Source organism: Dendrobates tinctorius, unplaced genomic scaffold, assembly GCF_039654945.1.
Source record: "Dendrobates tinctorius isolate UK_male_01 unplaced genomic scaffold, ASM3965494v1 ptg000202l, whole genome shotgun sequence".
Lineage (NCBI taxonomy): Eukaryota > Metazoa > Chordata > Amphibia > Anura > Dendrobatidae > Dendrobates > Dendrobates tinctorius.
Window position 1 is genome coordinate 3,196,350 of NW_027361869.1, and position 14,661 is coordinate 3,211,010.

The window sequence follows — 14,661 nt, forward strand, 5'->3', positions numbered from 1 at the left end:
ATTACCGGTAGGTCTAATTCTCTTTTTCCCTTACGTCCCTCCAGACAGCACCATGAAGAATACCAAAGGAAAGGTCCCAGGATGGGTACAGAAGCCCAAGGCTCAAAGTCCTAGGTAAGAACCAGGCTAGATATAATCTGAAAGATGAGTAGAAATATAGATATCGAAAGAGATCCACAAAGGTGATCCCCATAGTGAGTGCCTGATCTATGTCTATAATGGCCAATTTCAGTATGAATGTGGCAAACAAGATCTGCAGTGGAAACAAACCCGTTGTTCTCCAATACCAATAATGAACCGCAGAGAATTAGTTATTAGTTAAGATAGATACTTATGAACACCGCAGTCACAGAATAGGTTTAAAACATTGCCCAGCGAAAGTATGGTGATAACCACAGCCATAATACAATGAGGACTGTGCCGACCGGTAATCCGCTGCATGTGCTTATAATACAGGACTGTTCCTTCGTCGGTCCTCCTGGGCTCGGATTAAACCCTGGTTAGAGACCCGTTTACCATACTACGAGGAAACCTGCAGGACAGAGAAACTTGGAATGCTGGAGGATCAAAGCAATAACAGTACATGGAAAATGGGCAGAGCCTTGGGACGTGTGTACCCTACTCTCATCCAGGAGATCATGTCTGTTCTGAATCCTTTAGATGTCATCTTCTTAGAGATATTTATACCCCTGACTGCCATGGAGGGAGGAACCACACTCTATAACAAGAGGGAAGTAGGTTTCCTCCCATCACAGAGGGTACTGTCTACTGTGAGGCGGAAGGACTATCGGTTCTCGACTGTAAGAGTCCTGGATACAGCTTCTTTACCTTAGGAGCCCTGACTGCTGTAAGAGCAATGGGTATGGGATCCTCTGCCACATGACGCAGAGCTGCTGATTCGCCACAAGGTACAAAGAGCAGTGATGTCATCCCTAGTAAACATAATACAACGGATTTATGGGACAAGAATCTGTCTACCGGGTGTCGATCAAGGAAACTAGTCTGACTGCTCTATGTGGAGTCGGGAAGAATTATTTTCTTACACCTCGTGGGATTTCCTGCACCCAGAATAGTATGTCCACTTAAAGGGTGAACCCCAAAGACGTATGTCTCCCTTTAAAAGCTAACTATGAAAGCGACCTACCTTTAGTACTCAAGGCAGTAACTCACTTGAGAGTTCTGTTCCAAACAGAAGAAAGGCTAAGTTACTAGGCCAATTCACGCATAACTGTTCATCTGGCTAAGCCCAGTTGCAAAGAATGAAGCAACAGAAGCTGGATCTGTGTCCCAAAACACGAGGACCGGAGTTGGGGCCTGAGACAAAATGTGAAGTGGTAGGCCGACCATACAAGGTGCGGCCTGCAACAAGGCACAAGTCAGAAGGTCTAAGCCAGAGGCCCACAGCCAGAGGCACAAAGCCACAACGCCCGAGGTACTATGACACAAATGACACCTTGAGGCCCAGAGGTAGCAAAGCCACATGACGCCATATGATGCACTACGCTGTACAGTACAGAAGCTCTATGACGCAATATGATGGCAAAGACACTGTGGGGCACTATGAAGCAATATGATGCCTAGAGGCACTATGAAGCCTTATGATGCAATATGATGCACAAAGGAACTATGAAGCCATATGATGCACAGAGACACTATAAAGTGCTATGATGCAATACGATGCCCAAAGGAACTATGAAGCCATATGATACAATACGATGCAGAGGCACTATGAAGCCATACGATGCAGTATGATGCACAGAGGCACTATAAAGCCATATGATGCACAGAGGCACTATGAAGCTATATTATGCAGTATGATGTACAAAGGTTCTATGAAGCCATATGATGCAGTATGATGCACAGAGGTACTATGAAGCACAATAATGCAATCTGTAGCACAATGATGCAATCTAAAGCACAATGATGCAATCTGATGCCCAGCGGCAATCTGATGCTCGGCGGCGATATGATGCACAGTGGCGATATGATGCGCAGCGGCGATATGATGCGCAGCGGCGATATGATGCGCAGCGGCGATATGATGCGCAGCGGCGATATGATGCGCAGAGGCGATATGATGCGCAGAGGCGATATGATGCGCAGAGGCGATATGATGCACAGAGGCACTAAGATGAAATATGATGCATACAGGCACTAAGATGCAATATGATGCAATAAGCTGCCCAGAGGCACAATGATGTAATATGATGCTTGAAGGTGCCAAACGAGAGACCAGGCCCAGTTACATCCAAGAGAGCAATCAGAGATCCGGATAAACCTCCGCTCTGAATAGTACATCTCAATCTCAATTGTCAGACCGGCTCCACCTGAAGGAGCTAATTAATGAGCGGCAGCTGGAGGGCAGTCTTCCTGGAGACCATGTGCTGCATTCCACCATGTGTCCAGCCATAAGGCTCTGTGCAGACATGGCCTGCAACAGAGGTCACATTATGAGATGTAGCTTGGACATAAGGCCTTACTATAGCCTAGAAGTCCAAGGCCTAGCTGCTTATATGTGAAAACACATCTGAGCACATGAGGCTCTAGGCCTGGCTTTTGGCACAAAGGCATGAGCTAGTATCAGCTCAGAGGCCTAGGCCATCAACACAACATTCCAATGTGCACTCACCTGTGCTGGCTCCACACCTGCTAGAAAGACAGGGGGAGCTGATAACGCCCAGAGCCTACCATGGAGGGAAGCAGCGTACGGTCAGGAATGTTGTATTACTGCCAGCGATTTCCTCTCCTGTGCCCCACGAGATCCAGGAAACTGGCCTGTTGCCTGTCTCGTTCTGCACTTCCGCGTTCTGCCGTGGATTGCACGCCGACCTTATGCTGACGTTACCGGAGGCGCGATGGCCTTCTCCACCGCGTGTTTTCCGGAAGTAGTGGTGTTTTGCCGGCCAACGTCTGAGCCGAGAGCCTCCCACCGGGAGGAGCGGCTCAACCCAGGAGCACGTCCGCTCGACTGGTCTTTGGGGCAGAGGTACTCACCACCGGGGATTGTCGGCCCTGGGCCCCTTGACAGGGGGAAGGATTGGACGCGCCGCACGATCCCCCTGAGCCCATCATGCAGGCTAGCTGCTGGCTGAGGAACTTCTCCAAGAGGTGTCAGCCACGGTCCACTTGACAGGGGGGGGGAGAGAGGGCTGAGACCCCCAATCCCCGAGACCATATGGTACAGCGATTGATGGCTGAGGGACCTCTACCCAGAGAGGAATCAGCCACGGACTGCCAGCCAGGGGGAATGAAAAGCCATAAAAGTCTGCAGGCTATCTTCACTCTAGGAGCAACCTCTCATACAACCGTCCCTTGCTGGGACAGGAAAAACACTGCAGGGTGGAGGTGGGAGGGGCCTTTTAACATCTCTGTGATCCTGTCCCGCTATAGGTCAAGGAAGGATTACCTCCATGGTGCTGTCCGGAGGGACGTAATGGAAAAACAAGTTAGATTATACTCACCAGGGGGGCGGTTCGGTCCGATGGGTGTCACGGTCCGGTGCCTCCCATCTTCATACGATGCCCTCCTCTTCTTTGCTGCCTGTCGTGGCTCCCGAGCAGAATCCTGCAATGCACAGGCGCCAGTAAAGGTCAGAGAGGTCCGGCGCCTGCACACTGCAGTATTCTGCTCTGCCCTCAACAGGGCAGAGCAGTGCGCCTGCGCCGGAGCCACGACAGGCAGCAAAGAAGAGGACGGCATTGTATGAAGATGGGAGGCACCGGACAGCAACACCCATTGCACCGCCCCCGGGTCAGTATAATCTAACTTGTTTTTCTTCTCATCCAGGTTACATCGGGGGCTTATCTACAGCATTACAGAATGCTGTCGATAAGCCCCTGATGTTGGTGCCGGCCGCTAATAGTCGAAAAAAGGGTGACAGATTCCCTTTAAAACAGGTCCCTTAGTCTGTTTCAGTAGCTCCACAATCATGGGGAAGACTGCTGACTTGACAGATGTCCTGAAGGCAGTCACTAACACACTCCACAAGGAGGGTGAGCCACAAAAGGTCATTGCTAAAGAAGATGGCTGTTCACAGAGAGCTGTATCCAAGCATATTAATGGAAAGTTGAGTGGAAGGAAAAAGTGTGGTAGAAAAAAGTGCACAAGCAACCGGGATAACCGCAGCCATGAAAGGATTAATAAGAAAAGGCCATTCAAGAATGTGGGGGAGATTCACAAGGAGTGGACTGCTGGAGTCATTGCTTCAAGAGCCACCACACACAGAGGTATCCAGGACATGGGCTACAAGTGTCACATTTCTTGAGTCAAGCCACTCATGACCAATAGACAACTCCAGAAGCGTCTTACCTGGGCCAAGGAGAAAAAGAACTGGACTGTTGTCAGTGGTCCAAGGTGTTTTCAGATGAAAGTAAATATTGCATTTCATTTGGAAATCGCGGTTCCAGAGTCTGGAGGAAGAGTGGAGAGGCCACAGTCCAAGCTGCTGGAGGTCTAGTGTGAAGTTTCCACAATCAGTGATGGTTTGGGGAGCCATGTCATCTGCTGGTGTAGGTCCACTGTGTTTTATCAAGACCAAAGTCAGCGCAGCCATCTACCAGGACATTTTAGAGCACTTCATGATTTCCTCTGCCAACAAACTATTTGGAGATAGAAATTTCATTCTCCAGCAGGACTTGGCCCCTGTCCACACTGCCAAAAGTACCAATACCTGGTTTACACACAACAGTATCACTGTGCTTGATTGGCAGCAAACTCGCCTGATCTTAACCCCATAGAGAATCTATGGAGTATTGTCAAGAGGAAGATGAGAGACACCAGACCCAACAATGCAGGCGAGCTGAAGGCTGCTATCAAAGCAACCTGGGCTTCCATAACCCCTCAGCAGTGCCACAGGCTGATCGCCTTCATGCCACGCCGCATTGATGCAGTAATTGATGCAAAAGGAGCCCAACCAAGTACTGAGTGCATTTACTGAACATACATTTCAGGAGGCCAACATTTCGAGTTTTAAAATAATTTTTCAAGCTGGTGTTATAAAGTATTCTAATTTACTGAGATAATGACTTTTGGGTTTTCATTGGCTGTAAGCCATAATCATCAACTTTACCAGAAATAAACACGTGAAATAGATCACTCTGTGTGTAATGACTCTATAGAATATATGAATTTCACTTTTAGTATTGAAGAACTGAAATAAATTCACTTTTTGATGATATTCTAATTTTGTGAGAAGCATCTGTAGGTGACTTTACTAATATATTGGGGCACACAGGTGACATTACTGTTATATGGGGGCACACAGGTGACATTACTGTTATATGGGGGCACACAGGTGACATTACTGTTATATGGGGGCACACAGGTGACATTAGTAATATATGGGGGCACATAGGTGACATTACTGTTATATGGGGGCACACAGGTGACATTACTGTTATATGGGGGCACACAGGTGACATTACTGTTATATGGGGGCACACAGGTGACATTACTGTTATATGGGGGCACACAGGTGACATTACTGTTATATGGGGGCACACAGGTGACATTACTGTTATATGGGGGCACACAGGTGACATTACTAATATATGGGGGCACATAGGTGACATCTATATATATAGTGAAAGCGTTTTGCGCTTGCGGAATGCTTGTGCTTTCCGAGCGATTTGTAGCATCGCTTGGAAAGGTGATTGACAGGTTGGTCACACTTCAATCAAAAATTATAAGTTAAACCGCACCTCATATAGCCAGAGACCTACAGGACACTAAGTAAGATGCACGTCACATCCAGGGAGTTCATCCCGGAAAAAGTCCATACCAAATAGTAGAAAAGACAGCGCCTCAATCGTTGGTGAAAAGCAATTCACATTTTATTCTGCCTCCTGTGCCACAGTGCTTGACAAGTGTGACCAACTTTTTACTACTGATGCTGCCTATGCTATCCTCTTTGGTCAGACCTCATCTTTTTTTAAAAAGACATCAACAAACTGGAGCACGTTCAGAAAAGAGCGACCAGAATGGTGACCGGTCTGCAAACCCTGTCTTATGAGGAAAGGTTGCAGGATTTGGGAATTTTTAGTTTGCAAAAGAGAAGACTGAGAGGAGACTTAATAGCTGTCTACAAATATCTAAAGGGCTGTCACATTGCAGAAGGATCAACTTTATTCTCATTTGCACAAGGAAAGACTAGAAGCAATGGGATGAAACTGAATGGGAGGAGACACATATTAGATATGAGAAAAAACTTTTTGACAGTTAGAGTGATCAATGAGTGTAACAGGCTGCCACGAGAAGTGGTGAGTTCTCCTCCAATGGAAGTCTTCAAACAGAGGCTGGACAGACATCTGACTGAGATGATTTAGCGAATCCTGCTTTGAGCAGGGGGTTGGACCAGATGGCCCAGGAAGTCCCTTCCAACTCTACGATTCTATGATTCTATGCAGCATCAATAGTAAAAGATAGAATGTTAAAAATAATAATAAAAAAAAAAAAATAATAGGAATATACTTGCATTCTGTCGGCAAGTTCCGTTCCCAGGGATGTATTGCGAGAATCACCTCAGATGACGTAGCAGTCACGCGACTGTGACGTCACCTCAGGTGATTCGCACAAGGCATCCCTAGGACCGGAAGATGCTGGCAACGTGGCTGAGAGGCGGGGAGGGCTCCAAGAAGGTGAGTATACCCCTATTTTTTATTTTAATTCTATTTTTTTACAGGAATCTGGTACCCAGGGCATGGGGGACAGTCTCCTCTCCTCCAGACCCTGGGTACCAAACGCACATGAAACGCTCACTTTACGCATGGTGGGCATAGCCACATACATAAAGTGAGCGTTTCAATGCAATCCTATGGCGGTGGAATTGCCGCCATTCTGCAGTAAGAATGGACATGCTGAGGATTTTACCGCTATGCGATTCCGCAGCGGTAAAATCCGCAGCATTAGCACAGCAACTGCAGAATCCCATAGGATTGCATGGGATGCGTTTTGTTAGCGTTTCCGCTGCGGAAAAAAAAGCGGCAAAACCGCTTAAAAAACACATAGTGGGCACACAGCCTGATGCATATTGGGGACTCTCGCACACCAGTCTGAGCCTGAGGTAAAAGTGGAGGTCCACCAATCTGGGCACTGGCGAGGCTGCAGTGACGGCCACCGGGGAGGCTGCAGTGACGGCCACCGGCGAGGCTGCAGTGACGGCCACCGGGGAGGCTGCAGTGACGGCCACAGGCGAGGCTGCAGTGACGGCCACAGGCGAGGCTGCAGTGACGGCCACAGGCGAGGCTGCAGTGACGGCCACCGGCGAGGCTGCAGTGACGGCCACAGGCGAGGCTGCAGTGACGGCCACCGGCGAGGCTGCAGTGACGGCCACCGGCGAGGCTGCAGTGACGGCCACCGGCGAGGCTGCAGTGACGGCCACAGGCGAGGCTGCAGTGACGGCCACCGGCGAGGCTGCAGTGACGGCCACCGGGGAGGCTGCAGTGAAGGCCACAGGCGAGGCTGCAGTGACGGCCACAGGCGAGGCTGCAGTGACGGCCACCGGCGAGGCTGCAGTGACGGCCACCGGCGAGGCTGCAGTGACGGCCACCGGGGAGGCTGCAGTGACGGCCACAGGCGAGGCTGCAGTGACGGCCACAGGCGAGGCTGCAGTGACGGCCACAGGCGAGGCTGCAGTGACGGCCACAGGCGAGGCTGCAGTGACGGCCACCGGCGAGGCTGCATGGACGGCCACAGGCGAGGCTGCAGTGACGGCCACAGGCGAGGCTGCAGTGACGGCCACCGGCGAGGCTGCAGTGACGGCCACCGGCGAGGCTGCAGTGACGGCCACAGGCGAGGCTGCAGTGACGGCCACCGGCGAGGCTGCAGTGACGGCCACCGGCGAGGCTGCAGTGACGGCCACCGGGGAGGCTGCAGTGAAGGCCACCGGCGAGGCTGCAGTGACGGCCACAGGCGAGGCTGCAGTGACGGCCACCGGCGAGGCTGCAGTGACGGCCACCGGGGAGGCTGCAGTGACGGCCACCGGCGAGGCTGCAGTGACGGCCACAGGCGAGGCTGCAGTGACGGCCACTGGGGAGGCTGCAGTGACGGCCACCGGGGAGGCTGCAGTGATGGCCACAGGCGAGGCTGCAGTGACGGCCACCGGCGAGGCTGCAGTGACGGCCACCGGCGAGGCTGCAGTGATGGGCAGTGTAGTCTGTATGTCTCTGTGTGGGAAATTTTATTGCTGGTATATAGTTTTTGTAGAGCTGTATATATATTGGAATTTTATGAAAAGCAATCTGGAATCCCTAGGAAACAACGATATCAAGAAAGAAAAAAATTGACTCGTAGTGCAGGATATTCAGAGAACCCATTGAAAAATCGGTACTTTTTTCATTTAACTTTACTTCATTTTAAATATTGCATTTTTTGTTTTCTTACTTCATAATAAGATCTGTGCAGGAATCGGTTCATCGCTCTTTTATAAGCTATATTCCGGCCCCCCAATAGTCTGAGGGACCGATCTGGACCCTGTTTAAAAAGTCTGAGGCCCCTGATTTAGGGGCACAAAGAAGGAATTATGGCCGCCTGCAGGTGAATAGGGGAGTATTATCAGGTGGGGGAAGAAGGGAGAATTATTACAGGGGAGGACAATACTGTCTGGAGGCAAAGAGGAAACCGCGATCACTGCACAGGGAGGAATCACAGGTGTGAATGTGACTACAGTGAGTGTGCTCATACTGTGTGTACAGCGCTGCGGAGTATGGAGGCGACATAGGAGGGAGAAACAACCCACATAGAGGATGACGGACTCTGTACAGACCTCCCACCCGCAGAGCCGCGTATCGGACACAGGAAATCCACGGGAGAGGAAGGAGGAGCGTCCAGCTCGGCGGTTCCTGTGAGGAGATGACGTCACCAGAAGGGGCGGGGCCCAGCTTAGTCCTCTGGCGCTCTGCCGGCTGAAGGCAGGAAGCAGGGCTCGCGTGTGTCTGGTTTGAGGGAGATGCTTTGAGGACCTCTGCTGACGTCATGCCCATGTGACCATGTGTGGGGAAGATGTCACAGGGAGGGGCGGCGCCTCTTCCTCTATAGAGCAGAGCAGAACGCCTGGAATTTATTTTTCTTTTTTGTATAGGGGGAAAGAAATGTGAACAGCAGAGGCCACGCCCCCTCGTGTAGAGGGCGGGGTTCCTGAGAATCAGGGTGATCATTGAACAGCGATTGGTCGCGGACGTCACACGCTATTGGCTGCTGCCATTCCATAAAATAACCAATGGAATGCAGGGGGCGTGTCCACATGAAGCGTGGATATCGGCAGAGGAGTATAAATAGCCGCTCACTCTGCTCCTCTCATCACTTCTGTTCTCTTCTATACGGAGCTATGGCCAGAACTAAGCAGACCGCTCGGAAATCCACCGGAGGGAAAGCGCCCCGCAAGCAGCTGGCCACTAAGGCCGCCAGGAAAAGCGCTCCCGCCACTGGCGGAGTGAAGAAGCCGCACAGATACCGGCCAGGGACAGTTGCTCTCCGTGAGATCCGCCGCTACCAGAAGTCCACCGAGCTGCTGATCCGTAAGCTTCCCTTCCAGCGCCTGGTGAGAGAAATCGCCCAGGACTTCAAGACCGATCTCCGCTTCCAGAGCTCCGCTGTCATGGCCCTGCAGGAGGCCAGCGAGGCTTATCTGGTGGGGCTGTTTGAGGACACAAATCTGTGCGCGATCCACGCTAAGAGGGTCACCATCATGCCCAAAGATATCCAGCTGGCCCGCCGGATCCGTGGGGAGAGAGCTTAGATCTGTCCTGCCCACCTGACTGCAACACAAAGGCTCTTTTCAGAGCCCCCAAATCCTCCCTCAAGACGAGCGAATGCCTGACCTTTAATACTTATTGTGCTCTGAGTATTCCTGTGTACACTCGCCAACTCCTATAGGCCACACAGGTCTGATCCTGGAAATCTTACGTGTTAAAGGGAATCTGTCACCTTTTTTTTATGCTTGCAGCTGCTGGCATAGACATCAGGGGCTTATCTACAACGTTCTGTAATGCTGTATATAAGCCTCTGATGTAACCTGAAAGATAAGAAAAACACGTTATATTATAGTCACAGGGGTGGGCGGTCCGGTGGGCGTTGCGGTCCGGTCTGACGCCTCCCTTCATGCGATGACGTCCTCTTCTCCCGTTCTGTAATGGCTGCGGCGCAGGCGCACTGCTCTGCCCTGTTGAGGGCAGAGCAGAACTCTGCAGTGCACAGGCGCCAAACCTCTCCCGACGCCTGCGCACTGCAGGACTCTGCTCTGCCCTCAATAGGGCAGAGCAGTGCGCCTGTGCCGCAGCCATTACAGAACGGGAGAAGAGGACGTCATCGCATGAAGAAGGGAGGTGTCAGACCGGACCGCAACACCCACCGGACCGCCCACCCCGGTGAGTATAATATAATGTGTTTTTCTTCTCTTTCAGATTACATCGGAGGCTTATATACAGCATTACAGAACGCTGTAGATAAGCCCCCGATGTCTATGCCGGCAGCTGCAAGCATAAAAGAAGGATGACAGATTCCTTTTAAGTTTAGAGTGACTCCACTCCACTGGTTGTCTCCAAACTGCAGGACCTTGCGTCTGTATATTCCCGGCACTTGGAATATTGCTGGTATGATGGAGTCACAAATGAAAGAAGAAAAGTTATGATTCTGAGAATATATAAACAGTATAGAACAGAAGCGACCATTGATCGCTGGACACAAACACATTCCCGCTATCTGTCCGTCCTGTTACAGAAAGACAGAGAACAGGAAAGTCCTCCGCAGACAGCCACTGAGCGGGAACTTCACATTCGTTAATGGTGAACGTTAGCTCCTCCCCCTTCCTCTGCTTATATGTGTCATTTGGATACAGGGGTGTGCTATTGGGACATTGATTGTCTTATTTTAAATGGTTTTAATTGTGTGTTCTGTTTTTCCAAATAAAGCATTTTTTACATATCTATTTCTCATAGATTTATTAGGTGTGCATACCATTTTTTTTGCTTGGTCTGTTCTCTTATTTTCATCACAACATGGCCGGACCACAAATTACCTCCACATAGTGACTGAATAATACTGCAAGTAAGGCATAAATACATCCACACCATCACCAGACCACATATCACCACTACACAGTGACTAAATACTACAATAGTGATCATTAATTAACCCTTTAATGTACAATGACGGACACAGCCCGTCATCAGACATCTCCCCTGCTTTGATGAGGGCTCCGGCGCTGAGCCCGCATCTAAGCCGGGACATGTCAGCTGTTATGAACGGCTGACGTGCCCGCAATAGGCGCGAGCGGAATCGCCGTCCGCCCGCGCCTATTAACTAGTTAAATCCCGCTGTCAAAGCTGACAGCGGGTATTTAAATAGCATTTCCGGCCGCCGGGCCGGAAGTGACCTCATCGCCGACCCCTGTCACGTGACCTGGTGGTCGGCGCTGAAAGCACAGCAGTAAATCTGCTACATATAGGCGATCTGCTCATCGCCCATATGTAGCAGAGCCAATCGGGTTGCACATGCTTCCCATGGAGGCTATTGAAGCATGCCAAAAGTAAAAAAAAATGTTTAAAAATAAAAAAAAAAATAAAAAAACCTAAGTTCAAATCACCCTCCTTTCGCCCCAATCAAAATTAAACAGTAAAAAAAAAATCCCACATACACATATTAAATATCGACGCCTTCAGAATCGCCCGATCTATCAATAAAAAAAAGCATTAACCCGATCGCTAAACGGCGTAGCGAGAAAAAAATTCAAAACGCCAGAATTGTTTTTTTGGTCGCCAAGACATTGCATTAAAATGCAATAACGGGCGATCAAAAGAGCGTATCTGCACAAAAGTGGTATCGTTAAAAATGTCAGCCCAGCATGGAAAAAATAAGCCCTCACCCGACCCCAGATCATGAAAATTGTAGACGCTACGGGTCTCGGAAAATTGCACAATTTTTTTTTTTTTTTTTTTAGCAAACTTTGGAATTTTTTTTCACCACTTAGATAAAAGAGGACATAGACATGTTTGGTGTCTATGAACTCGTAATGACCTGGAGAATCATAATGGCAAATCAGGTTTAGCATCTAGTGAACCTAGCAAAAAAGCCAAGCAATAAACAAGTGTGGGGTTGAACTTATTTTGCAATTTCACCGCTCTTGGAATTTTTTTCCTGTTTTTGAGTACACGACATGATAAAACCAATGGTGTCATTTAAAAGTACAACTCGTCCCGCAAAAAAAAGCCCTCACATAGCCATATAAACAGAAAAATAAAAAGTTATGGCTCTGGAAACAAGGGGAGGGAAAAATGAAATTGCAAAACCAAAAATACCCCTGGTCGTTAAGGGGTTAAGAAAAAATTGCAATACTAATATTAACATAAATGACATTACACACAGGAGCTCTGTACATAGTATACAGTGTATACAGTGTGTAGTGTCAACAAAAAGAGAGAACAGCCAGCACTGCCAGTGGTCAGAACGCATAACATGAGGTGCACATGCACATATCTTACTGCATTCAAAATGAGACATTTAGCAAAATATTGATCAATATATTGAGCCACCCCGCCACGCCAAGGCAATCTCATATGGGGGGTCCTACTCTACATTTTTATTTATTCACTGTGCCATTGCGGCCTCCTAAATGTTTTAAACGCAAGACCATATCAAATGCAATCCATACCTGAAGCATATCTGCATCACTCCCGTGCAGCCAGATGGAGCAGGTGCAGATGAAGGCCAACCAGGTCTGACATGGATGCAAAAATAAATAAAGCCTGGGGCAGGGCGGGGCTGCCGTGAGTGTGCACAGCAGCCTAGATCAATCACAATAAACACACAAAAGATGGCGAACATGACCCAGCGTGCACGGCAACAGTGGTGGTCAGCCACAAAACCAATTTGCAACAAAAAGAGAGAAGAGCCAGCACTGCCAGTGGTCAGAACGCATAACATGAGGTGCACATGCACATATCTTACTGCATTCAAAATGAGACATTTAGCAAAATATTGATTAATATATTGAGCCACAATATATTTTTGCATCCATGTCTGAGCCTGCATTGCCCTTCATCTGTGTTTGCTGGTCAGGCAGTGTGTGGAGGTCAAACCTGAGATGTCTGTGTTCAGACCTGGTTGGCCTTCATCTGCATCTGCTCCATCTGGCTGCACGGGAGTGATGCAGATATGCTTCAGGTATGGATTGCATTTGATATGGTCTTGCTTTTAAAACATTTAGGAGGCCGCAATGGCACAGTGAATAAATAAAAATGTAGAGTAGGACCTCCCATATGAGATTGCCTTGGCGTGGCGGGGTGGCTCAATATATTGATCAATATTTTGCTAAATGTCTCATTTTGAATGCAGTAAGATATGTGCATATGCACCTCATGTTATGCGTTCTGACCACTGGCAGTGCTGGCTCTTCTCTCTTTTTATTGCAAATTGGTTTTGTGGCTGACCACCACTGTCGCCGTGCATGCTGGGTCATGTTCGCCATCTTTTCTGTGTTTATTGTGATTGATCTAGGCTGCTGTGCACACTCACGGCAGCCCCGCCCTGCCCCAGGCTTTATTTATTTTTGCATCCATGTCTGAGCCTGCATTGCCCTTCATCTGTGTTTGCTGGTCAGGCAGTATGTGGAGGTCAAACCTGAGATGTCTGTGTTCAGACCTGGTTGGCCTTCATCTGCACCTGCTCCATCTGGCTGCACGGGAGTGATGCAGATATGCTTCAGGTATGGATTGCATTTGACATGGTCTTGCTTTTAAAACATTTAGGAGGCCGCAATGGCACAGTGAATAAATAAAAATGTAGAGTAGGACCTCCCATATGAGATTGCCTTGGCGTGGCGGGGTGGCTCAATATATTGATCAATATTTTGCTAAATGTCTCATTTTGAATGCAGTAAGATATGTGCATGTGCACCTCATGTTATGCGTTCTGACCACTGGCAGTGCTGGCTCTTCTCTCTTTTTATTGCAAAGTGTGTAGTGTCAGTGTACAGGTAATACAGGGATCACCAGTGCCATTATACACCGGAGCTTTAAAGTTGTGGCCAAAAGTATTGACACCCCTGCAATTCTGTCAGATAATACTCAGTTTCTTCCTGAAAATGATTGCAAACACAAATTCTTTGGTATTATTATCTTCATTTAATTTGTCTTAAATGAAAAAACACAAAAGAGAATGAAGCAAAAAGCAAAACATTGATCATTTCACACAAAACTCCAAAAATGGGCCAGGCAAAAGTATTGGCACCCTCAGCCTAATACTTGGTTGCACAACCTTTAGCCACAATAACTGCGACCAACCGCTTCCGGTAACCATCAATGAGTTTCTTACAATGCTCTGCTGGAATTTTAGACCATTCTTCTTTGGCAAACTGCTCCAGGTCCCTGATATTAGAAGGGTGCCTTCTCCAAACTGCCATTTTTAGATCTCTCCACAGGTGTTCTATGGGATTCAGGTCTGGACTCATTGCTGGCCACCTTAGAAGTCTCCAGTGCTTTCTCTCAAACCATTTTCTAGTGCTTTTTGAAGTGTGTTTTGGGTCATTGTCCTGCTGGAAGACCCATGACCTCTGACGGAGACCCAGCTTTCTCACACTGGGCCCTACATTATGCTGCAAAATTTGTTGGTAGTCTTCAGACTTCAAAATGCCATGCACACGGTCAAGCAGTCCAGTGCCAGAGGCAGCAA

At 48.8% G+C, this 14,661-nt stretch overlaps 2 protein-coding genes across 6 annotated transcripts in view; one reads left to right on the plus strand and one right to left on the minus strand.

Annotated features, from left to right (window-relative positions):
* The window catches only part of LOC141057102 (uncharacterized), a 33,503-nt gene extending 20,790 nt beyond the window's left edge, over positions 1-12,713 (minus strand). For 2 of the 5 annotated variants that reach the window (XM_073553645.1, XM_073553641.1), the window contains exon 1: positions 8,762-9,055. The gene's annotated coding sequence lies outside the window, so the exon portion shown is untranslated. Of the gene's footprint in view, positions 1-8,734; positions 9,056-12,643 lie in introns of those variants that run through there. The other 3 variants (XM_073553642.1, XM_073553643.1, XM_073553644.1) reach the window with 3 other exon arrangements.
* On the plus strand, positions 9,238-9,786 carry LOC141057103 (histone H3-like). Its single transcript, XM_073553646.1, has one exon. The coding sequence runs from the start codon at positions 9,239-9,241 to the stop codon at positions 9,731-9,733; it is 495 nt and encodes a 164-aa protein (XP_073409747.1). The 5' UTR covers position 9,238; the 3' UTR covers positions 9,734-9,786.
* Positions 12,714-14,661: the final 1,948 nt, after the last annotated feature.

What these genes read in the sequence shown, in the direction of transcription:
- LOC141057103 (XM_073553646.1), top strand. Translation starts at nt 9,239, where the DNA reads ATGAAGCGTGGATATCGGCAGAGGAGTATAAATAGCCGCTCACTCTGC.